Source organism: Euprymna scolopes, chromosome 7 (assembly GCF_053919585.1).
Source record: "Euprymna scolopes isolate OS-2025 chromosome 7, ASM5391958v1, whole genome shotgun sequence".
NCBI classification, from domain to species: domain Eukaryota; kingdom Metazoa; phylum Mollusca; class Cephalopoda; order Sepiida; family Sepiolidae; genus Euprymna; species Euprymna scolopes.
In genome coordinates, this window is record NC_136488.1 from 107,175,347 (window position 1) to 107,201,085 (window position 25,739).

Genomic DNA, 25,739 nt, shown 5'->3' on the forward strand with positions numbered 1-25,739 from the left:
TGCCTTTCAGCAAGGAAGAAGAGAAGCGGTTCCGGTTGTTGTGCAACGGTAGAAAGTAAACCATCTGCTCAATGTTCTTGAAAATGCAAATCAATAGGTGAACTATTATTTTCTTTCTCGCTATACAATGAAGCACAAATAATAAGCATTAAAATAAAAGCAAACGAAGATACTACTACTACTACTACTACTACTAACAATAATAGTATAATATGAAACACTCCAAATAGTGTTAGTAGTAGCGATAATCCATGAGGAGTAATATTTAAAAAAAAATTAATATTGAAGCGAAGTAACAATGGTAAAAGGAGGGGAGGGGCTATAGTTTTCAAAGAAAAAAAATATTAAGCGTGAATAAAAAGCGTTTCCAATCTTTATAAGTTAGGACGGCGTCTCTTTTAGGAAACGTTAATCTTTTTAAATCTCTGTTCAAGATGAAGGCGTTTCTTTTACTGCTTCCATTACTTTTACCAGGTTTGTGACGCTTTTAATTTTATTTATGTACAAAATGTATTTCCTCGGCGTTGCCTGGGAATTGATTTGATCTTTACTGTGTTTTTATTTTGCCAATTATGTTACATTCTAACTTCAGGTTCGCTTTTTACCTTTTTTCGTGAGAAAATATTTCGACAGATAATTCAATGAGGGAATCATTAAAAATCGGTTTTGTAATAATATCGAGGGAATGTTTTAAGAAATATTGAAATATAAATCTCATAAATATATTCCAATTTTATTTTTATTGATGAAATCGACATGACACGAAATAATGTTTTCAATTGTTGGTCAAAGTTCTTTATATATATATATATATATATATATATATATATATATATATATATATATATATATATATATATATATATATATATATATATATATATATATATAAATTAAATCGGATTTTTGTAAAATTTTATTGAATTACGGCATCGTTTGGTCATTGCATTGCTTGAATAAAATTGTTCAAAATCATAAGAGATTCAAACTAAGTTAAAAAAAAGTTGCATTTGAACGTGAATTATTATAACAATCACTGAAGAGTTGTGATATGATATGGCGAAGCAGTTGTTTGTGGATGTTTTCACTAAACATTCATTGCATATTTGATTGAAGTTTAAGTAAAAATCTGTAACGATGGCAAACGATTAAAGGATAACGCACATGCTACAAGGGAATGTAAGAAAGCTCGTCACCGGAAAACTCGTCCATTTTTGCTTGGTAGGAAAACTGGTCCATTATTGAATAAATATCGATTGAAAACACATTTTATTGAAAGAGATATTGTTTTTTTGGTAAATTTTCAGAGTAGGTCCACCTCTACAATTTTCTTTTAAATGACGACTTTTTTTTTCGACTATGCTGAATACGAAAATCGCATTGAAATTTTGCAGAAATAAGTAGTTATCGAGATATAAAAAGTTGTATTATGCATTGTATTCTTTGGCGGGTATCTTTTTACGCACATGCGCGCGACTACACACGCGTAAAAAAGATGGTCGCCAAAGAATACAATGCATAAAACAACTTTTTATATCTCGATAACTACTTATTTCTGCAAAATTTCAATGCGATTTCCGTATTCAGCGTAGTCGAAAACTTTAAAAAGTCGTCATTTAAAAGAAAATTGTGGAGATGGACCTAATCTAAAAAATACCAAAGAAATTAATGAATAATCTGGAAGAAAGAGAGATCCTATTTCCTCCGTTTAACTATAGGTGGCGTTACTGTCTGTCCACCCAGTTATGGAAGCACAAAATGTATATAATGGCACCCTTGAAATAAAAATCAATGTTTTTGCTATATTTTAATTTTAAACATGTTTTTTTTTTTTTTTTTTCAAACATATTTAAGTTTTATTTTTTTCAACCATATTTACGTTTTTTTTTTTTGGTTTTGCAAATATATTTAAGTTTTATTTTTTCAAAGATATTTGCGTTTTTTTTTTGCAAACATATTTAAGTTTTATTTTTTCAAACATATTTACATTTTGTTGCTTGTTTATTTTCAAACATTTACTTTTTTTTTCGTTTTTCATATTTATTTATTTTTGTTGTTGTTTGTTTTGGAAACATTTACGTTTCATTTTTGCTTTTCCAAACACATTTACGTTTTTTCTTTTTTTGCAAACATATTTTTTGTTTTTGTCATTTTTTTCAAATATATATATTTTTTTATTTTTTTATTTTGTAAACATGCGCAATCTATTACGATCTTTGCCGCCAATTAACCCTTGCCAAACCACATAATGGGTGCAATTGTTGATAATATTTTACCTCTAAGTGACATGCGTTTTCTTAAAGGATGTTCTCTTAGAAACGTAAAAAAAAACCCCAAAAAACGTAAATGTTTGCAAAAATAAAACTTAAATATGTTTGCAAAAAAAAAAAAAAAAAAAAAAACATGTTTAAAATTAAAATATAACAAAAACGAATTTAGGTAAACTCGTCCCCGGAAAAACTCATCTCCGGAAAACTCGTTTCCGGAAAACTCGTACCCGGAAAACTCGACCCCGGAAAACTCGACCCCGGAAAACTCGACCCCGGAAAACTCGACCCCGGAAAACTCGACCCCGGAAAACTCGACCCCGGAAAACTCGTTGCTAGGTAGGAAAACTGGCCCCTTATTGATTGAAAACACATTTTATGACCGTTTTTGAAGAAGATATTGTCTTTAAAAGAGAATACACATCCCATAATATTTTTTAAAAATATTTTACTTGTTTACTGTTGTTTTAAAAAAATTAAATTAATTTTTCTAAGTTTTCGATTTCTACCTAGCTTTGAAAGTTTTTGGTCTTTCAACTTATTTTAAGGAGTTTATTTAGTTAAAAAAAAAAGAAAGAAAGTAATGTCGAGTGTTACTTATGAACAAAAAATGTCCGACATAAGAGGATCATGTCTTAGGAGGATAATTGCTCAAAAATAGAAAATCAAAGAAAATATTAAGGTAGATATAGTTTTAAAACGAGCCCCCCCCCCCCAAAAAAAAAGAAAATAAATTTGTATATTTTTAGGTAATAATGCACATGCACATCTCATAATATTTTTAAAAATATTTTTACATGTTTATTGTTTTAAAAAAATTAAATTGATTTTTCTACGTTTTCGTTTTCTACCTAGCTTTGTAAGTTTTTGGTGTTTAAAATTATTTTAAAGAGTTTATTTAGTTAAAAAGAAATAACAAGTAATGTCGAGTGCGACATTACTTAGTAAATAATTTTGAACAAAAAAATGTCCGAAAATTAAAGAAAATACTGAGGTAGATATAGTTTTAAAATAAGCCTCCCCCACCTCCAAAAGAAACTAAATTTGTATATTTTAAGTACTGCAGTTGCACAAGTGCCCCCGAAATGACTTTTAAACGATACCCTCTCCTCCCTATGTTAAGAATGGCTTTCGAAATAATAAGGCGCGGTACCAAAAATTACATAAGACCGTGTTTTCTTTTTTGTTGTTTTGTAATAACACAAGAATTATTTAAACTGAATTGATTCTTCTAAATAAAATAATTGCTTTCTTTGATAATATGTTTTCTTCCTTTTATTTTTGTTTCGTAATGACACAAAAAGTGTTAAAACTAAAGTATTTTTTAAAATAAATATTTGGTTTCGTTTTTCATATCTTAACTCCGTGATCAAGTTTATTTTTTTAAGCAAGAGTTAAAAATAATTAAAAAAAATATTATTGAGGTGCATAGTCTCTTTTAAAAACAATATCTCCTTCAAGAACGGTAATAAAATGTGTTTTCAATCGATATTTATTCAATAAGGGACCAGTTTTCCTACCTAGCAAAAAGGAGGGGGATTTTTCCGGAGACGAGTTTCCGGAGACGAGTTTTCCGGGCACCTACAAAAACATAACAACCAAATATATTTTTATGTTTTTCGTTCTTTTTTTTAGGCTGGATGTATTCAATTATAAGACTTATGTAGTTTAACAGGTGCTTCTGCAGTTTACTTAATCGTTTTTCCGTAAGTAACGCGCCGACATTTCACCACCACCGCCTCCACCCCCCTCTCCAATAAATATCGGCGCGTTACTTACGGAAAAACGGTTAAATAAACTGCAGAAGCACCTGTTAATGGAATATCCTTCCTAAAAAGAATAACGAAAAACATAAAAATGTGTTTGGTGCTTATGTTTTTGACAACCGCTCGTGAAAACTGTATTTTTTTGTATCAATTAAAAAAGCATTAAAAACTACGTAAGACGAAAAAAAAAAAAAATGAACCACTTTTTTTCTTTTTTTTTTTTTTTTTTTAACTTTCTTATTTGAAAGATTCCTACACGACGTGATAAGACACTTCACTACGCCCGTTGTTCGCATGCGAACGTATCATGTAAGAAAAACATTACCGAAGGCGGTGAAATAGCACAAAATAGTCCCAAGTTCCAGTTCATACCATGCAAACCATAAATTTGCGGCGGTTTTGATTATCAGATTCGTTACCTCGAATACCCCTAAAAAATTAATTAAATCAGTGCTCTGTTGTAGAGTAAGGTAACATTTACCCAAAATATTAATCTAAAAAATATATTTTAATCTAAAAAATATATTTTAATCTAAAAATATATTTTAACCTAAAAATATATTTTAATCTAAAAAATGTATTTTAATCTAAAAAATATATTTTAATCTAAAAATGTATTTTAATCTAAAAAATGTATTTCAATCTAAAAAATATATTTTAATCTAAAAAATGTATTTTAATCTAAAAAATATATTTTAATCTAAAAAATATATTTTAATCTAAAAAATGTATTTTAATCTAAAAAATATATTTTAATCTTAAAAATGTATTTTAATCTAAAAAATGTATTTTAATCTAAAAAATGTATTTTAATCTAAAAATATATTTTAATCTCAAAAATGTATTTTAACCTAAAAATGTGTTTTAATCTAAAAAATGTATTTTAATCTAAAAAATATATTTTAATCTGAAAAATGTATTTTAATCTAAAAAATACATTTTAATTTAAAAATGTATTTTAATCTAAAAAAAATATTTTAATCTAAAAATGTATTTTAATCTGAAAAATATTTTTTAATCAAAAAATAATGTTTAATCTAAAAAATATATTTTAATCTAAAAAATATATTTTAATCTAAAAAATGTATTTTAATCTAAAAACGTATTTTAATAAAAAAATGTATTTTAGTCTAAAAAATGTATTTTAATCTAAAAATATATTTTAATCTAAAAATGTATTTTACTCTAAAAAATGTATTTTAACCTAAAAAATGTATTTTAATATAAAAAATGTATTTTAATCTAAAAAATGTATTTTAATCCAAAAAATATATTTTAATCTAAAAAATGTATTTTTATCTAAAAAATTTATTTTAATCTAAAAGATATATTTTTATCCAAAAATGTATTTTAATCTAAAAAATGTATTTTAATCTAAAAAATGCATTTTAATCTAAAAAACGTATTTTAATCTAAAAAATATATTTTTATATAATAAATATATTCTAATCTTTAAAAAATATATATCAATCTAAAATATATATTCTAATTAAAAAAATATTCTTGTCCAAAAAAAAATATTCTAATCTAAAAAATATATTTTAATCTAAAAAATATATTCTAATCTAAGAATAACATTCTAATCTAAAAATATTCTTTAATCTAAAAAAAATGTATTTTAATCTAAAAAATATATTCTAATCTAAAAAAATATATTTTTATCTAAAGAATAATACTCTAATCTAAAAACTATATTTTAATCTAAAAAGTATTTTTTAATCTAAAAAATATATTTTAATCTAAAAAAATATATTTTAATCTAAAAAATATTTTAATCTTTAAAATAATATTTTAATCTAAAAAATATATTTTAATCTAAAAATATATTTTTATCTAAAATATATATTTTAATGTAAAAAATATATTTTAATCTAAAAAATGTCTTTTAATCTAAAAAATATATTTTAATCTACAAAATGTGTTTTAATCTAAAAAATGTGCTTTAATCTAAAAAATGTATTTTAATCTAAAAAATATATTTTAATCTAAAAAATATATTTTAATCTAAAAAATGTATTTTAATCTAAAAAATGTATTTTAATCTAAAAAATATATTTTAATCTAAAAATATATTTTAATCTTAAAAACGTATTTTAATCTAAAAAATGTATTTTAATCTAAAAAATATATTTTAATCTTAAAAATATATTTTAATCTAAAAAATGTCTTTTAATCTAAAAAATATATTTTAATCTGAAAAATGTATTTTAATCTAAAAATATATTTTAATCTTAAAAATGTATTTTAATCTAAAAAATATATTTTAATCTAAAACTGTATTTTAATCTATAAAAATATATATTTTAATCTAAAAATGTATTTTAATCTAAAAAATGTATTTTAATCTAAACAATATATTTTAATCTTAAAAATATATTTTAATCTAAAAAATATATTTTAATCTACAAAATGTATTTTAATCTAAAAAATATATTTTAATCTTAAAAATGTATTTTAATCTAAAAAATATATTTTAATCTAAAAAACATTTTAATCTAAAAATGTATTTTAATCTAAAAAGTGTATTTTAATCTAAAAAATATATTTAATCTAAAAATATATTTTAATAAAAAAATGTATTTTAATCTAAAAAATGTATTTTAATCTAATAAATATATTTTAATTTAAAAAATATATATTAATCTTAAAAACGTATTTTAATCTAAAGAATGTATTTTAATTTAAAAAATGTATTTTAATCTAAAAAATATATTTTTAAATGTATTTTAATCTTAAAAATATATTTTTATCTAAAAAATATATTTTAATCTAAAAAATGTATTTTAATCTAAAAAATGTATTTTAATCAAAAAAATGTATTTTAATCTAAAAAACGTATTTTAATCTAAAAAATATATTTTAATGTAAAAATGTATTTTAATCTAAAAAATGTATTTTAATCTAAAAAATGTATTTTAATCTAAAAAACGTATTTTAATCTAAAAAAATGTATTTTGATCTAAAAAATGTATTTTAATCTAAAAATATATTTTAATCTAAAAAAACGCATTCTAATCTTAAAAATATATTTTAATCTAAAAAAATGTATTTTAATCTAAAAAATATATTTTAATCTAAAAAATGTATTTTAATCTAAAACTGTATTTTAATCTAAACAATGTATTTTAATCTAAAAATATATTTTAATCTTAAAAATGTATTTTAATCTAAAAAAATATATTTTAATCTAAAAAAATATATTTTTATATAATAAATATATTCTAATCTTTAAAAAATATATATATCAATCTAAAAAATATATTCTAATTAAAAAAAAATTATTCTTGTCCAAAAAAAAGATATTCTAATCTAAAAAATATATTTTAATCTAAAAAATATATTCTAATCTAAGAATAACATTCTAATCTAAAAATATTCTTTAATCTAAAAAAAAAATGTATTTTAATCTAAAAAATATATTCTAATCTAAAAAAATATATTTTTATCTAAAGAATAATACTCTAATCTAAAAACTATATTCTAATCTAAAAAGTATTTTTTAATCTAAAAAATATATTTTAATCTAAAAAAATATACTTTAATCTAAAAAATATTTTAATCTTAAAAATAATATTCCAATCTAAAAAATATATTTTAATCTAAAAATGTATTTTAATCTAAAAAATATATTGTAATCTAAAAAATATATTTTAATGTAAAAAATATATTGTAATCTAAAAAATATATTTTAATGTAAAAAATATATTCTAATGTAAAATATATATTCTAATCTAAAAAATATACTTTAATGTAAAAAATATATTTTAATCTAAAAAAATAATATTCTAATCAAAAAAATATATTCTAATCTAAAAATATGTTAAAATCTAAAAAATATATTTTAATCTAAAAAAAATATATTTAAATCTAAAAAAATATATTTTAATCTAAAAATATTTTAATTTAAAAAATAATATTTTAATCTAAAAATATTTGAATCTAACAAAATATATTTTAATTTAAAGAATTATATTTTGAACTAAAAAAATATTTTAATCTAAAAAAATATATTTTTATTTAAAAAAATATTTTTATTTAAAAAATATATATATTAGTCTAAAAAAATATGCATTGGCTACCAAGCTTCAGCCCCAGTCCCATCATCGCAATGTGGCATTCCTGTGCTTGTTTTACAAATTTGCTCCAATTAACTTGTTTTACTGATGTGCGTTTTTTTTCATGTAAATGCCCCTGTTTCATGTTTCCTTAGTTGTACTAACATGAAGGAATTTAAATGAAATGTGAACAAGCTTCTTACTGCACAACTCCTTTCTTAAGCTTTCCCTATAAATCGGTCCACTAATTCACAGCATAACCGCAGTTTCTTCGAGACTATCATAAAATTTTGGATGTTTTAATTTCACCACGCGAAATCTATAGACTGAGATAAAAGATGAAATTTTGAAATTCAGGTACTTATGCTATAATATTTTGCATATTCTTATAGCAAATTATCCTAAATCTTATTTAGAAAAAAAATTTAATTGATTCAAAAACCTTTTTAAAAATATAAATGGCGATGAATTTTTTTGTTGTTGTTGAATATTTAAAACTTAAAATTCTATTAAAAATAGTAGAAATTTTTTTATATTATTCTGCTTTTCATATGATAAAATTCAGGCTTTTATCTTTCTGGAAAAAAGGTTGCTCATGAATAATGGATTTTAATAGATTTTAAGTCGTTTAAAAAAAAGGCAACAACTTGGTTTTTCTACCATTTTTTGGCCGTGCCTAGTTTTATTATTATGAGACCATCCTCTCAAACACATCCTTCCAAACATCACCTCATCCTTTGGGCTAAAGGGTAGTGTAGTATATGTTCGATCGTCATATTTAATATGCTCTCTCGGTTGCGTATTATTACTAATGGATATAATCGACTGATTTATCTCTATTCGGCGTAAACAAAACAATAAACTCTTTTTTAACTTTCCAGAAATAACAAAAGCGCTACCGTTTATAGTTAACTCGTGAATAAATAAAAGTATAGAAGCACGTGCTTTCGTTCTCACTGGATTCTAAGATATTGTGTCTTGCTTTTTTAAGCGTAATAATAAAAAGAATAACGATTTTATTATTAGCTCTTTTAGTGAATGTCGATCGGCTTATGAGCAAGCTATTGCAGGCCATTTTATTCACAACTCGAATCAATATTAACTCGACAAGTGCATAAAATATGCATTCCCACCAGCTATTATATTAGTTCGACTACACAGCATCTGTCGGAGAAGTAACGAGTATTTATAAATATGTTAAAATTGGTAATAAATATTAACAATTTCTGTTTTGATTTTATCAGAACACATTCTTGAAATAGTTTGACTGTTCAGACTTCAAAGTATATAACGATCATTTGTGTAATCTAGAGTAGAAATAACTTAATGAAATTATTTGCATAGTTAATCTTTGGTGGGTTTTCACCCATTCAAATGTAATTGTTTATTATTTGCATATTTATTTTTACTAATGTACTATCACAAGACCGCTCGAAAATAAGTGTTAAAGAGAGCTCAATGATGATAAACACTATGAGAGGATTGAAAATAATTAATAAAATTTGATGACTTGTGAAGATGATTTCGAACTCTTGTTGACATTAGCCTTGTAAATGACGATTTTGTAGTTCACATTGAATTAATCTTATAGGAACATGTTTCGAAAACGTGAAGTTCTTGGAAATAAACTATGTTCATAGAAATGTCATTTGATGTTAGGTAGACGGAGGAAAATGGAAAATTCTTTGGAGTGGTGCAAGTTAACCGAGTTCTTGACATGAAAGTTTTACAAGGAGAAACGATTGAAACTCAAGCACTTCTCGTGAAAATAATGGTAGAATAGCATCGTCTCTTCTTTGAGAAAGGAATTGTAGAGAACGAATAGATCATCACACTAGATTTCAAAGTCGATTTTGAATTCCGTAAAACTAAAAAAGTGTGACGTGAGCTGCACTTCTACAGATGTGGCAGTAGTATTCCATTTTGAGACGTATATGGCTCTTATACAGGTAGAGGATAACATCAGGAGTCAAGTACAATCTTGAAAGCCATTTTCCCAGCAACTTTATTATGTTCACTAATTTTCTTTGTACTCCAAGCAACAAAAATAAAATTCAAATAAGGAGATGACATTGTCGAACAAAACATCCGAGTAATAAGGTGATGTACAAAAAAGAAATAAATAATGCAAATATTATTTGGATTATTCGAATTACTGTTCCAATCTTAAGTGCCATTTCACCCGATGTAACCCTCGACCTTCTTTAGGCATATTTTGTCAAACTCAGGAATCTCTTTGAAATTTCGAACAGGACCCTTTGTTTAATCATGATCTCGTTCCGTCAGCCATGACCAGGTAAAAGTCTCTAGTAATTCGCAATTGTATTCTTAATTCTTAGTATCACCTGCACTGAGGATTGAAGCCGCAACCCACTAAAAAGTGTCACAAAGAACTGTATTTTATTTAGTATTTTAATCGTTATGCTACGAGCCAGTAACATTATACAACTAACAATAACATAATTAACCATCAATTTTATTTCTGAAAAAATATTTATTGTTTTCTTATATCATTAATTCGCAAAAAAACATATCCTACTTCTCTCTTGAGGGGCAGCAATAAATCTCGTTGTATTATTTATAGAAAAACAAAGAAACAAATTTATTTTATATTTTGCTATTGCAGTTTTTGTGGTCGGTTCTTTTATTGGTTTTGAGTTGTTAAAAATAGCTGCATTGTGTCATAATTGCAAGAAAAAAAAACGAAAGTTGGCAGGCATATGTTGACGTAAAATGCTTTTGTACGCATGTGTAAATATAGGTTTATACGTCAAAGTTAGTTCATTTTTAACTATTTCTTATCCGTCTCACGATAGGTCAAACGATAACGACTAAGGCTGGGGCACTACATGTTTTGGTTTCAATTCTAACACATGACACTTAAGTCATATTTTTTTAACACTTTTGAAATCATTATAATATATTCTTAATAGAGAATTGCCTCTATAATAATAAACATTATTAATAAAGAGGAGACTATCAAAAAAATACTTAGTTAGGACAAATCACCAACATTTTAAAGATAGAGGCAACAGAGAACTATTTCTACCAAGAAAGGAAACAGAACTGCGATAAACAGATCGAATAATTTCGAGAGAATAGAAAAAATCTCGGGAGCATAACGTTTAAGAACGACAGGAATTGAATGACTACCGGAAGTCTTTGACAGTTTAAATTGGTAAAAGAAAAAAGTCACTGCGTATAATGAGATGCTTATTTTTAAAAAGAAATTATTTCAAAGTAATTTAACTTGCTGTGTGTACAGGTGACCGGAAGTTATTCAAATGTCAAAATGATCAGTTTGAATGTAAAACCTGTTTTCATTATAGCGCTTGAGTGAAGAAAATTGGAAATCAAAATAAGAACAGAATCGTGCCGAATATTAATTTATTATAAGAATTTCTTAATTATTCATAAAATCAAATATCTCGAAGAATGTGTGCGGCATTTTAAAATGGTTTTAATGTATAATTGAATTGGATAAACCTAAGGTGTTTTGATATAAATAATATTCGCACAAATAAAAAAAAATCTATTCATTCACTTTTACAATTTTCAGGTATTGTCAACGCTGGTGACTCAAGTACTATAAGAACAGCCGATATAGGTATGTAAATTTCTTAAAATTTGTCGATAATTCTTGGCGTACTTTCCGAAGATGTTTTAGTGTGTGTGTGTGTATATATATATATATATATATATATATATATATATATATATATATATATATATATATATATATATATATATATAAATGTAATTCTTGGTTCGTTCTAAATCGATAAAACCATATTTCTACATTACCAATTTAATTGAAATTTTCAGAAAATCTATCTGTAAAGTCAATGAATGTTTGCATGCTATTAAAATAATTTAACATTGCGAATTATAAAAATATTAATTAAAATAAAAAATATATTTCGTAAGTCGTTTCTGCGAGACTGCCCGGTTTTATTTCCGGTAACTTCCGTTTCAACGACTCGAATTAGAAGATAAGTAAAAATAAAAAAAGGTACTCATGCAGAGAGTGATCCGTGTTGAAATAATAACGTTATTATTTAAAAAGCCACTCTTAACATGGGGAGGGGAGGGTGTTTTGTACCTATTCTGTACTTTAACCTTACAACTGAATAAAAAACACCGTAAAACTTTAATTAAACGTGGAAATACGATATAAAAAATAGCACGGATCACCCTCTGCATTAGCAAAAAAAAAAAAAAAAAAAAAAATCCCCTATTTTTTAAATTTATGTATCTTACCAATTTTTCCTTTGTTTATCTTAAGGCTTTTCACTCATGAAACATTACGTTTTAATTGTTTAGTTTCTTTCACGGCATTGTTTACATAAAAAAGATTGTTTTAACTTTTTCTAAACTGTTTCATTTTTACGACATGCCTCAGTGTATTATAAACACCCTAATCTCCCCATGTTAAAAACGGCTTTCAAATTAAACACGCCCTTCCACAAACCTCGAAAGCCGTTCTTAACATGGGGAGGTTAGGGGTGTTCATTCCGAAAGCCGTTTTAACATGGGGAGGTTAGGGTGTTTATAATCTGGGGCGAGTCGTAAAATTAACGAAGTTGCTATTCATTATTTATTGCAAAAATTGCTTGAAATTTATTTATTTGACAAAAAAATCTTGACAATTCAAAAGAATGTTTAAAATTATTTATTTGTTCGAAAAAAAAAACTATTTTATAAAAGTCCAAGGTTGCTTTCATTTCAAAATTGTTTTCCTAAAATTATATTTTTTTACGCAAACTTTTCAATCAATGTTTTTACGATTATATTTCGATTCCCAGTAAAGAAAACACTTCTCCGTTAAAAAAACAAGCAAAACAATCATTTAAATTAATTTGTAGTTGACCTTTCAAAGTTGCTTTAATTAAAAAAAAATGTATAAAATTATTTATTTGTTCTAAAAAAAAAAAAAATAAATACACACACACACAAACGAAAAAATAAACAAACAAAAAAAAAACTAATAAATGTTTTGGTTTTCAAATGGCGCTCGCCCAGTTTAAACTATTATGAATATGTCATTTCAATTTTCTGTTTTTAATAAAATATTTTTTAAATATTTATGTTTTTAATAATATATAATGTTCAATGAAAAACTTTCCCGTTCTCATTAATTAAATCGAAATATTTCCAATTAAACAATTATGGATATATGTTCTTTTTCATTTTCTTTATTCACTTTTTTTCATAGTTCTTTCCGGAAGTTTTTTTTTGTTGTTTTTTTTTTTTTCAAACAAATAAATAATTTTAAACATTCTTTTGAATTGTCAAGATTCATTTTCTCCAGTAATATCAGTTTACCAAGTTTCTGGAAGTAATAAATGATAACTTTAGTTTAATTTCATGTTTCCGGAAGTAATAAATGTTAATTTTGGTAAAATTATTCTTTCCCTTTCCGGAAGCAATCGTTCGGCCATATAATGATGTCTCCCCTAGATTTGGATAGCAAGTGCGTGAAAAAAAATGGCGTCTCCAATTTCGGCATTAAATGGTAGAAGCACCATTTTATTCATTGTTGATTTATTCAAACAGTTCTTTGGAAAATAAATATTTAAAATTAAGTGGTCCTTGGGCGTTGAGTTCCATGGCAACCAGCAAAATTATTTAATGGTCGCTCCCTTAGCACCTCCATCAAGGCTAACGCATGCACACGTAACATTTATCATTTATTTACTTATGTTGCCTTTTACAAACATTATTTATTTACGTTGGCTTAACTCTTTTCATGAATAAAAAATGTAACTAAACCTGAATTTGTCACTTTTACAAACATTTATTTATTTACGTTGGCTTAACTCTTCATGAATTATGGGAAAATAGTTTTACTCTTTATGAATATTAAAAGAAAAAAAGTTACTAAACATTTATTAATAATTTCTCACTTTTACAAACATACGTTGACTTAACTCTTTTCATGAATATTAAAAAAAAATAACTAAACCATGTATTGATAATTTCTCACTTTTACAGACATTTTTAATTTACATAAGTGGATATTTTTTGGGGTAAATATTTACATTTAGGTTCATCTCCACAATTTTCTTTTTTAAATGACGACTTTTATTGATAAATAAATCTACTTCTCTGCAACGGGCATTGAACCCCTCCTTTTTTTTTTTAAATAGTATTTTCGGGTGGGTATGCTGACAACAAATATCAGTTGCAAATATTTTTCACCCCCCCTCCAAAAATGGTGTTTATTCCGGAATCTGTTCTTAAGATGAGGCGTTTTGGGGTGATTATAAGGTGGACCTAATCTAAAAAAAAAAAAAAATACCAAGTTTTTAAATGATTTAAATAATTTCTCACTTTTACAAACATTTTTACATGCGCACATAAGCAACTATTTTTTTTATCAACTTTTTTAAAACTTTTTTTTATTTAAAAATTAGTAAATTTCAATGAATAGAATAATAAATCATTTATCATTAATATGCGTTTTTGATTTTGTGTTGAATGAAACTTTTTTTTTTTCATTACAACAATAATGAATCAATTTAAATCTTCCGGCATGCGTTTAAGGGTTATATATCTATATCTATATATATCTATATATATCTATATATATATATATATATATATATATATATATATATATATATATATATATATATATATATATATATATATATATATATAATAAATCTCATTGTATTATTTATAGAAAAACAAAGAAACAAATTTTTTATATTTTGCTGAAAAACGACAAAATTTAGTTTTTCATGGTGTTATTTGATATATATCAATGTTGAGGAAATTTATTGTGTATGAACATTTTCTTAATTGGGAAAAAAATATCGTAAAGATTTTTTAATATATTTTTTCGATGTGAAAATTCAAGAGGTTTTATTTTGTATAACAATGAATTTCCTATAATTTGGTTATATGATCTTCTAATTTATATGTCTATCTCATCTTTTCAAAATGCACCTCCTCCGAGACACAAGGTCAGAGAGCGGCTCGAGGTGGGCCAAATGATTGCAGTTTTTGTAGTCGGTTCTTTTACTAGTCTTTAGCTGTTAAAAATAGCTCATGCTAATGTGTCATAATTGGGGGAAAAAACGAAATTTGGCATATATATATATATATATATATATATATATATATATATATATACAAATGGATTCCTTCAGTCTTGACAGACTATGGATACCCATGGTAAGGGTGCCTGCGCATGAAATTTTTTGTGGCAAGAGTTGTGCAATCTCCAACCACACCTCTCCTGAGTCGACATTGTTGAATACGAGTGGCAAGTGGATGTTCAGGACGACTGGAAACAATGCCGAGATAAATGAAAAGCACATACAGCACCTAGAATTTCCAAATGGTCACCCATCTGGTACTAGCCAGGCAAAATGTTGCTTAACTTTGGTGATCTGCCAAGAACCAGCGTGTCAACGCAATCATGCCGTATATATATATATATATATATATATATATATATATATATATATATATATATATATATATATATATATATATATATATATATATATATATATATATATATATATAATGAAAGTGGTGCAGACCCCTCTAGACCAAAATACCGCAAGTTTACAACAGATGGCATTTACAACAGATAGCCATTACCTTATTTAACTATAGAACAACATTATAGACACATTAATTCATAATATTAAAACATTACATTTATTCCTAGGAGTGACATCATCATCGTTGTCATAACCTACAGAGGAAGTAGTTCCCATTTTTCCCTATATTCTCCAAGTACTAGCACTGTCACTCACTTACACCACATATTTATACTCACAGGGGAATTAAATTTACATTCCTTCCTACGTAATTAATTTATTCACTATGACACATAGCATTTACCTTCCCTTCTTCTGCACTAAAAATATTAACAATAATAAAAGGCTATATGTCTGTCTGTCTCCATATTTTCAAACTAAAAGTCACAATCGGTCAAAATTGAGCTTGTCTTATATATAAAAGGCTATATGTCTGTCTGTCTCCATATTTTCAAGCTAAAAGTCACAGAGCGGCGCTAGGATCCTCAAATGATTGGATTTTTTATGGATCGTTCTTTTATAAGTCTTTAACCAGTTAAAATCGTTTTTCAGGGGTCAAAAATGGGTCAAAATTTTAAAAAAATCGTATTTTACGCCTGGGTAAAACCAGGTGCCTCAGCCACCCCCCCTACTAGTTTAACATATAAAAGAGTATATTTCTGTCTGTCTGTCTGTCTGTCTCCATATTTTCAAACTCTATCTTTATCAAAACTAAAAGTCGCAGAGCGACATTAGGAATCTCAAATGATTGGATTCTTTACAAACCATTCTTTTATGGGTCTATAGCCGGTTAAAATAGTTTTTCAGGGGTCAAAATTGAAAAAAAATCGTTTTATATTTTGTACATTTATCTTAGTTTCTTTTAATCAGTTCATATGTGTGCCGCATTGCTATAGTGGTAACGTTATCAGCTTTGAATGCTAAGGTTTTACTTTCAGTTTCGATTCTAGGTGATGGCACCTAAATACTTTTTTATTTACTTTTGAAATCACTACTTTATAATAATATATACGGAATCACTACTTTATAATAATATATACGGAATCACTACTTTATGATAATATATACGGAATCACTACTTTATAATAATATATACGGAATCACTACTTTATAATAATATATACGGAATCTGGGCAAATTAAAATATCATATTTAAGTGTATTTCATGACTGGCCAAAACTGGACATCCGCCACCCTGACTAGTTTTACATTATTTAACCTAGAATTTCCATTTATATTATTGCGCAATCTTGCGTATTGAGCTTTATTTATCTGCCTGGGATTGTCTTATAAATATTGATAATAATATTTTTTTTAGTTTATGTTTACAGTTTGTTATAGTGTTAAATGGTAATAAAAACGAAAGGAACACAGGACTCTTAGAAACAAACATGCATGCACATATATTACAGGCAAGGCAGGTTGAGCAATACCATTCCTCAACTGTTGGGTGTTTGCACACGACCTGCTTAGCCGTGTACCAAACTCAGACTGCCGAGCGCCGGACCTCGTTACTGGAAGTGACATCACCAGAGGAAGTGAGATCATGAGATAGTCGATTAATCCCATGGAGGGGCGTCTCCAATCCCCTCCCTACCAAGCTTTTTGTTCGTAAAAGCTGTCAGTACCTCTTCCTTTTAGGGTTTACCATCAATGGATCGGTAACTTTCTCTTACGGAACGACCGCCATAGTTCAGGTGTTGGTTGAGGAGGTTCAAGATCAAAAGTTTTGAAGACAGTGTCTATTGGCTCATCTTCCAATGGCGGACTGTCACTGGTTTCAACTGATCGATATCTTCTAAGTTGGTTCTGGTGATGTTTGTGGGTATATGTTGGTCCTTGGACAATATATACCATGTTACCGACTCTCTTAGTAATTGTACCCACCTCCCAGAATGATGTGTTGTTTTTATAACTTTTGAAAAACACTCTTTCACCTGACCTGAAATGTTTACTGGGTACACAAGTGGTCATTGGTAGCCTTGACTGCTTGGGTAAGAGCTTGTCAAAAATAAATCTCACTTTCCGCGCAAACAATGTTTCTGCAGGTGAGACTGCTCTTGGTGTGTTTGGATTAGGTGTAATCCTATACACGTGTAGAAATTGTTGAAGTGCTTCATCTGTTGGGATCCCTTGAACCTTCTTCAGTGCTCTTTTAAGAGTGTCCACAAAGTGTTCCACTTGCCCATTCGATGGTGTTGGGGAGTGGTGATATGATTAATTTGGAATGTATCGCAAAAACTTTTGAACTTAGCAGACGTAAACTGGGTTCCATTATCACTTACAATGCAATCGACTACACCAAAACGTGCAAACAGTTCATGTAAGAAATTTATAGTCATTTCAGTTGTCGGTCTTTTGCACCTCAATACCTCAGGCCACTTGATGAAACTATCGACTACGATTAAGTAATAATTGTCCTCGAGCGGACCCACAAAATCGTTGTGCACCCTAGACCATAGCTGGTCAGTCTTCAGTCACAAGGGTACAGCCTGTGCACAAGTCTATCCTCTCATTGATGTCCTTGTCCATTTTAGGCCAGTAGACATAGCTCCTCATCAAACTCTTCATATGATTTTCCCAGGATGTCCTGTGTGAAAATCCCGTAGAATTTGTTTTTGGAGACATTTGAGAATCACCACTCTTTTGCCAGATAGTAAAACCTCATTGCAAAGCAAAAATACTTCTGGAACATCGCCCTTTATGATGATCTTGTTTTTTATGTCACAGATGAAGTCATTCTTGTCTGCTTCCCTTTTAATCTCTGGTAGAGACACCGGGATTTCTCTAATTGTGAATCCCTTTTCAATGGTATCAGCCTAGATAGGCTATCTGCATGGCTAATTTATTTTGAAGACAAGTACTCCAGGGTGAAATCATAATTCAGTAATAATGTATCCCATCTCAACAGTCTATTAGCTATTAGTAAGCCTTTTTTGGAACCAAAAATCGTGAGCAACGGCTTATCATCCGTCTGCAATGTAAATTTTCTGCCGTGTAAATACTTATGAAACTTTGTCACAACGAATATAATACTCAAGGCTTCTTTTTCAATTTGAGAGTACTGCCTTTCAGCCATTAATAGCGTTCTTGCTGCATGTCCGATTAGTTTTCTGGTACCGTCAGGCATTATATGAAGTATGCACGCTCCCACACCAAATGAGCTTGCGTCACACGCTACTATTATTCTCAACCTTGGATCATAGTATGTCAAAAAAAGATCTGAAGTTAACGTCTCTTTGGTCTTCTCAAACGCCTTCTGGCATTCTGGCGTCCAGTCCCAGGCTTTCTCGTTCTTCAGTAGTCCATTTAGTGGGGTGCGCAAATCTTGCATATTCTTGATGAAGACTTGGTAGAAATTAGCCAGGCCCAGAAAGCTTTGTAGTGCTTGTACGTTATTGGGAGCTGGCATGTTCTTTATGGCTTCCACCCTCTCAGGATTGGGGTGTCTACCATTTTCATCAATAATGTGACCTAAGTAACATATTTTCTTCATCAGGAAGTCACACTTTGCTTCTTTTACTTTCAAACCAAAACTTTGAATTCTTTCAAAAACTTCATATATGTGTTTTCGGTGCTCATCCGTTGATTTACTGGCCATGACAATTTTTTTTTTAATTATATTTTCACCCCAAATAAGGCACGTTGTCACTTTGATGTAGGGGGATACTATCAGGGACATAATCTGCAGGGGTACTATGTAGGGAGTTGGGTAACAAGATGTCAGTTCACGTTACACTTGAACTTCTTCATGTCAGTACAGTTAGGGAAGCAGGGACCCGGAAGGGAATTCCAAAGTCTAGCGGTTCATGGGAAGAAACTACTGGAATAGAAGGCTCTCTTACATCTAGGGATCTCTATTGTGAAGGGGTGGGATTTAGCTGCTTGTCGAGTTTGTCAGGAGTATTTACATCGAGGGGGGTACAAGTGCTTGCAGTTCGTCAGAGTATTCACCATTAAAGTACTTGTAGAACAGGCAGAGTGATGCAACATTTTGTCGATGGGACAGAGGCTGAAGCTTAGATGACAGTTCAGGACCTATTAGATTGGCGACTCTCTTTTGAACCTTGTCTAGGAGCGACAGACTAGTGGCATATGCACTAGCCCAAATATGGCAACAATACTCCATACATGGGCAAATGATGACCTTATAGGGGTATAGGATACTTTCAAGCATTAGTAACTTTCTAGCACGGTAGAGAGAACCTACCTTCTTCGCAGCGGTCCTGGCAGTACTCTCAATTGTTCCAACTCATGTTTCCTGTGAAAAGTTAGGCTGAGGAGTTTAAAAGATGTACTTTCAGATAAAGAGTCATTAGCCATTGCTATTGGTGATAGAGAAGGTTTCTTGTAATTATTGAAGGATACAAGTTTAGTCTTAGCAGCATTGAATGTGACCATCCGTTTTTGTCCCCATTCTGCTACAGATCGGAGGTCATCCTCTAGTGTTTCTGCCATTTCTTTAGATATGTGTTCATTTGTTTTCCTGTCCTGTCTGCTATAGAGCATGGTGTCATCAACATATATACCCATCTCAGAGGCAATTTTGTCGGGGAGGTTATTTATGAATATTAGGAATAATAGAGGTCCAAGGATAGACCCCTGAGGCACTCCCACATTTATATCATATTGGTTAGATGTACGACCGTCGAGGACAACCTAGATTTTTCTCTTATCTAAGAAGGATTTACTTATGTCATGTATTCTTCCAGTTTACTGTATCATCTGATTTTCCTGAGAAGACCCTCATGCCACACCCTGTCAAAAGCCTTAGATATATCTAGAGCTACTGCTCTGCCCTCCCCCGCTTTGCCCAGTGAATGGTATATACATTCAGAGATTACAGTAAGGATGACTGCTGTGGCTTGCCTAAATCCATATTGTTGGTCAGTCAGAAGTTTAGTATCTGTAAGGTGATGGACTAGAGCTTGGTTAATTATGGTCTCAAATATTTTGGCAAAAAGTGGGAGGAAGCTAACAGGGTGATAATTTAATGGGTTATTTCTTTCGCCAGAATTCTTGAAAACTGGTACTACAGAAGCAGTTTTCCAGCAGGCAGGAAAGCATGATTCATTAAGGCATTTGTTGAAAAGTTTGGAGAGAACTGGAGCTACTTCAGCAGAGCATTTTTTTAATAGCACAGCTGGGATGAGATCAGGTCCACATGCTTTTGCAGTGTCAAGGTTTTTTATGATAGCATGCACCTTAGAAGAGGTGATTTTCAGATCGTCTAGCGTGGTGTCTGTCCGCAAAGGAAAGTCAGGGAGGGGGTGGGTTAGCAGGGTCCAGTGTGGATTTGGAGGCAAACCGACTGGCAAGCATGTTAGCCTTCTCGGTTGCTGAGCAAACAACCTCACGATTGTTGGATAGTGGGGAAATTGTTGATTGCCCATTATTTACTACACTGTTGTAGATTTTCCAGAAGTCACGGGTTCTTAATTTCTGTGCTTCGATCCATTTTTTGGTGGTTTTAGTAAATTCCCTCTTAGCTGTCGCTATTTCTTTCTTCCAGTTACTTCTGGCTTCTATATAATTCTGTTTGAACTGGACTTATGTTAGTTAAATTTGCAGTACACATGCTGCCTTTGCACTATGGCAGCTGCACAAGTAGAAGTAAGCAGTTGAGGAAAGTGAGGCTTGCTATAAAATTTGCGTATAGGAACATGTGCTTAAATTGCCATTTTGAACCATTCACCGGTCTCATTTGTGCACTGTTCAGCAGGAAGTGAAAAGATATTTCGCCATGGGGTGTCTCTGATGAGATCCCTTATGGCTTCCTAGTCAGCCTTTTCATAATATCTCGTTGTTTTGAGCAATGGCTCTTCAGTTTTGTCTCTAGGGTTTAGGGCGATTTCAACCATTATCACTGCATGATCGGCATTCCCGAGTGGGTTGTGGGTATTTGTTACACAATCATCGGGAACTGTGGTCAGAAACAGATCTAGAAGTGATGCGTGTTGTTCTTGCGGGTCTGGGAAACTGGTTGGAAATGTAACCATCTGTGATAGGGAATGAGATATAGAGAAGTTATGTATTGTGGTACCAGCTGCGTCTGTGTAAGTAGAAAATCCAAGCCAGTTGCTGTGGTGGACATTGAAGTGTCAAGGGAAAGTGCTGTATCTATTCTGTCAGAGACTTTGTTTATTAGGGTACAGTCCTGGGTCGAGGTAGAGCGGTAGAGAAAATAAAAGTAATTAATGTTATGTTGCATGTTAAATCTAAAGCACATAGAGGCTTAATCGTTTGATTCTAGTTTTGTTTCTCTAGTCAAGGGGAGGGTGTTTCGAATATCATCCAAGTAGACGCAAGCAAAATCGAGGTCACCCAGCATGACCTGCTGAAAAATCGCAGGTGCGACCTTGACTCTGAAAGCTAACCTTTCAAACTTGTAGAGTCCCCTGCGTGTATTTATACAGAGGAGTTTTGATGGGGATCTGCAAATATGCATCGTTCAAATCCACCTTAGAAAATACTTTACCGTTTAATTCGTTGAATATCTCCTCTTCTGGTGTGGGGAGTGGATAGTGGTAATCTTTGAGGGCTGCGTTCAGACCCGTGGAAAAATTTGCACGTACACGAATCTGGTTTGTTTTCTTGGTCACATATATGGTAGGGCTGCCAAATCACTGCTGCTTACTTTCGATAGTATACCGGCCACTTCTAGCTGATCCAATTCCTTGTTGATTTTCTCCGTTGCTGCAAATGGGACGTTTTATTTCTTCCTGAAAATGGGCAGAGTATTTTCTTTTAATTTGAATTTTGCTATACCTTTGTACATTTTCCTAGTCCTGGTGAGAATACTTCTGTAAATTCCACTTTTAACTCGTCCTTCAGTTGTTGCACCTCCGTAGACGAGTCTTCTACCCTATGACAGAATTTATTCATAGGTTGGTCCCACAATTCGAATCGCTCCATCCAATCAGTACTGAACAGGTTTTTGGATGTCCTATGTACATACGTTTTCACTTTTTTAGTAACACCATTTAAGGTCACCGGAAGTGTGAGCTCTCCCTCAATTCCACTTTATTGCCTGTCACAGCTCGAGCTGATTTATTCGTCTTCCACATGGTTGGTTTCCTTAGCCTTTTCCATGTCTTAAGGTTAATGATGGACAGGTCTGATCCGGAATCCAATTGTAGATGCACAGTTTTATTTGCGATGTTAACTTTGACATATTTGCGCTGTTCTTATCCGAATCCAAGTCGAATCTAGTCTGTCGGACGCTGTTCTTAACCTTGTTCCTCCTGCACTGAATCGCTTTGTGGCCCTTTCTGCTACATTCGTTGCAGTACTTATCTTATCTTTGTAAAAACATTAACTCGACCAATGTTTCCTGCCGCAGCGATAGTATGGGCTCATAGGGGATCCGGGTCTTGTGACTGGGTGTTACTTATAAGGTTTAGCCTGACTTTTCTTACTTCCAACTTTGCTTTTTTGGAGTGAGTATTTTTCCAGTCTGAAGGTCGTCCTTCTAATGAATGTTCCACCTGACTTCTCAACGTGTCTCGAGTTGTTCCTCATGCAGACTACTCATTGGCAATCCTCGGCCAAGTTCTGGAGGGTGAGGCCCTGTTCGCTCTCAAGTCTAGAGAGAACACATCGTCTAATCTCAGCATTTTTGGATGAGATTAGGCCCTGCGCAAAAATTAAACACTTGAAGTCATCTGCCGATAAGTCAGACAAACTGAAATCATTGCAGTGTTTATTTACCATGGATGCGAAGGTCAGGTAATTGCCATCATTACCTTTTTGCAGGCTAAAGCACTTCCATCTTTTATGAAAGAGTGTAGTATTCGGGCTGAACAGTTTGGATAAAAGTTTGACTGCTTCAGAAAATTCCAATTCACTCGTCTTCCTGGGGAGAATATAATCCACACACTTGCTATGTTCTGCGGTCCCTAGTTTCCTCAAAAGTAGGCAAACTTTTTTAGCATTGCTCCACTTTTGACAGTCCATGGTGAATAGGTCCTCATATCTCTGATAGAAAGCATCAAACGTCCCATCCAAAAGTCGGAAATTAACCAAAATGGCTAGTTTTTTTGTTTTTTTTTTTGTGTGTGTGTGTGTGTGTGTGTGTGGGACTTATTCCCACGAGGAAGAACTAAAAGAAATTTTTCACTTTAGAACAGACAGTTAAAAATAGAATATTTCAGAAAATTCCACTCAATGAAAAAGTCTTTCCTTTCAATACTACTTTAGTTCAAGTAAAAAGAAAGGGGGGGAAAACATTTCTCTCCCATTAAAAATTTGCATAAAGTTAGCAGCAAAAAGAAAAGGCAAAAAAACTTTTCACTTCATTTGAAAAATGTCCGACTTTGCATAAGAATGAACAGTAGACAAGTTACAATTAGAATTGTTTCGCAGTGAATTTGGGTCAACATTTTTTCTCTTTTTTGCCAATAAGCAGCCAAATTACTTTTTATGGCATTAACAAAAATGTACAGTTCTTTTCAATTTATATATATAGACAAAAAGATTACTTACAATTAAGTCGAGAACTTTGCCTTGCCATCATATCTTTTTTTGTTTTAGAATTTTGTTTTTAGAAAGTAATTGCCAGCTGAATTCTTAGCTTGTAAATCCAAAGTTCTTTTGAAGTCAAATTAATTTTATTTTTTTCCTTTTTTGTGGAGTTAACCCGTGTGAAGGTCGAATCCATTCGTCACCAGTTTGGTATGGTGTTAAATGGTAATACAAACGAAAGGAACACAGGACTCTTAGAAACAGACATGTATGCACATATATTACAAGCAAGGCGGGTTGAGCAATACCACTCCTCAACTGTTAGGCGTTTGCACACAACCTGCTTAGCCGCATCCCAAACTCTGACTGCCGGGCACTGGTACTCGTTACCGGAAGTGACGGCACCAGAGGAAGTGACGTCATGATATAGTCCATTAATCCCATGGAGGGACGTCTCCAACACAGTATTATACAATATTTTATAGTATATTTTACAGTATTATAAAATATTTCAGTATTTCATTTACATTAATATATATATTTAAATTATATGTATATCTACCACAGCTCCGAATATGCCATATACCAAGTTCCAAGTATTATAGACCAAAAATTAACAAAGCTGTTTGGTAAAGAACATTTTGAAATAGAAATTTACTCCAAATTCTGTGCAATTATGCACAATGTAGAAATTATGCACTCATAGAATTGTGCGTAATAATGAAATGAAATAAATTATCAATTAAGAAAAAAAATGCGAACAGTGAATTAATAAAAGTTTGTTTAAAAAATATGTAAATTAGTACAAACACAAATCTGTATGAAATTCCCAATACCTTGGAAAACTTCATCAGTTTGTCCCGTATTTAAAAATTCCAGAGATTAGTCATCTCCCTCTTAGTATAAACTAATCAGTCTCCTGTGCATCATGAATAAGTTGCTGGAATCTGTGATAAACAGAAGTGGTCAACCACCTCAGCAAAAATAACCTGTTCAGTGACATGTAATATGGTTTCTGTTCTGTGGGATTTACAGCTGATGTACTAACTGTTATGTCACACAGGATTTGTGAATCTCTCAACAGGAACTTTGTTTCTAGAGCAACAGCTCTTGACATATCAAAGGCTTTTGATAAAATGTGGCATAAGGTCCTACTTCACAAGATCACTAGCTAACATATATGTGAAGATTCCCCAACAAGAAGAGAAATCCTTTGTTTTGTGAGGTGTGAAAAAAACCCTCACCTTTGAGACACTACCTGCTGTATTTAAGATATTAAATACTTTGGATTATGGCTCTATCTAGAATATTGAGCACTTCTGTAAGTAAGCCAACCTTTAGAGCACTAAAATTAATTTACTAATAATGCCCTCTTCTAGAACAGAAATTATTTAAGTGATCAGTGAAAAAATAATTTAAAAAAAACATGCCTGCAGAGCACTACTAAACTAATTAAGGATGCCACCAAGGTACTACTAAACTAAGTGTCTCCTCATTCTTTCTTTGTAGTTAAGACCATAAAAATAAATTGATACAAATATTTTTCGATTTTATTTCAACATGAAAAGTTTGTTAGTAAAGACATTATGGCGTTAAATTTGAAATAGTGACATCAAACAAATTCAGAGT

At 30.1% G+C, this 25,739-nt stretch overlaps 1 protein-coding gene across 2 annotated transcripts in view; it reads left to right on the forward strand.

The window, feature by feature from the left end:
- The first annotated feature begins 204 nt into the window (after positions 1–204).
- LOC145279883 (uncharacterized) overlaps positions 205–25,739 on the forward strand; it is a 95,873-nt gene continuing 70,338 nt past the window's right edge. Inside the window, exons 1-2 of one of the 2 annotated variants that reach the window (XM_080131343.1) lie at positions 205–474; positions 11,648–11,695. In XM_080131343.1, the coding sequence (XP_079987469.1) occupies positions 435–474; positions 11,648–11,695 (88 nt within the window). In that variant the 5' untranslated portion in view covers positions 205–434. The remainder of the gene's footprint in view (positions 475–11,647; positions 11,696–25,739) is intronic. The other variant, XM_080131344.1, reaches the window with a different exon arrangement.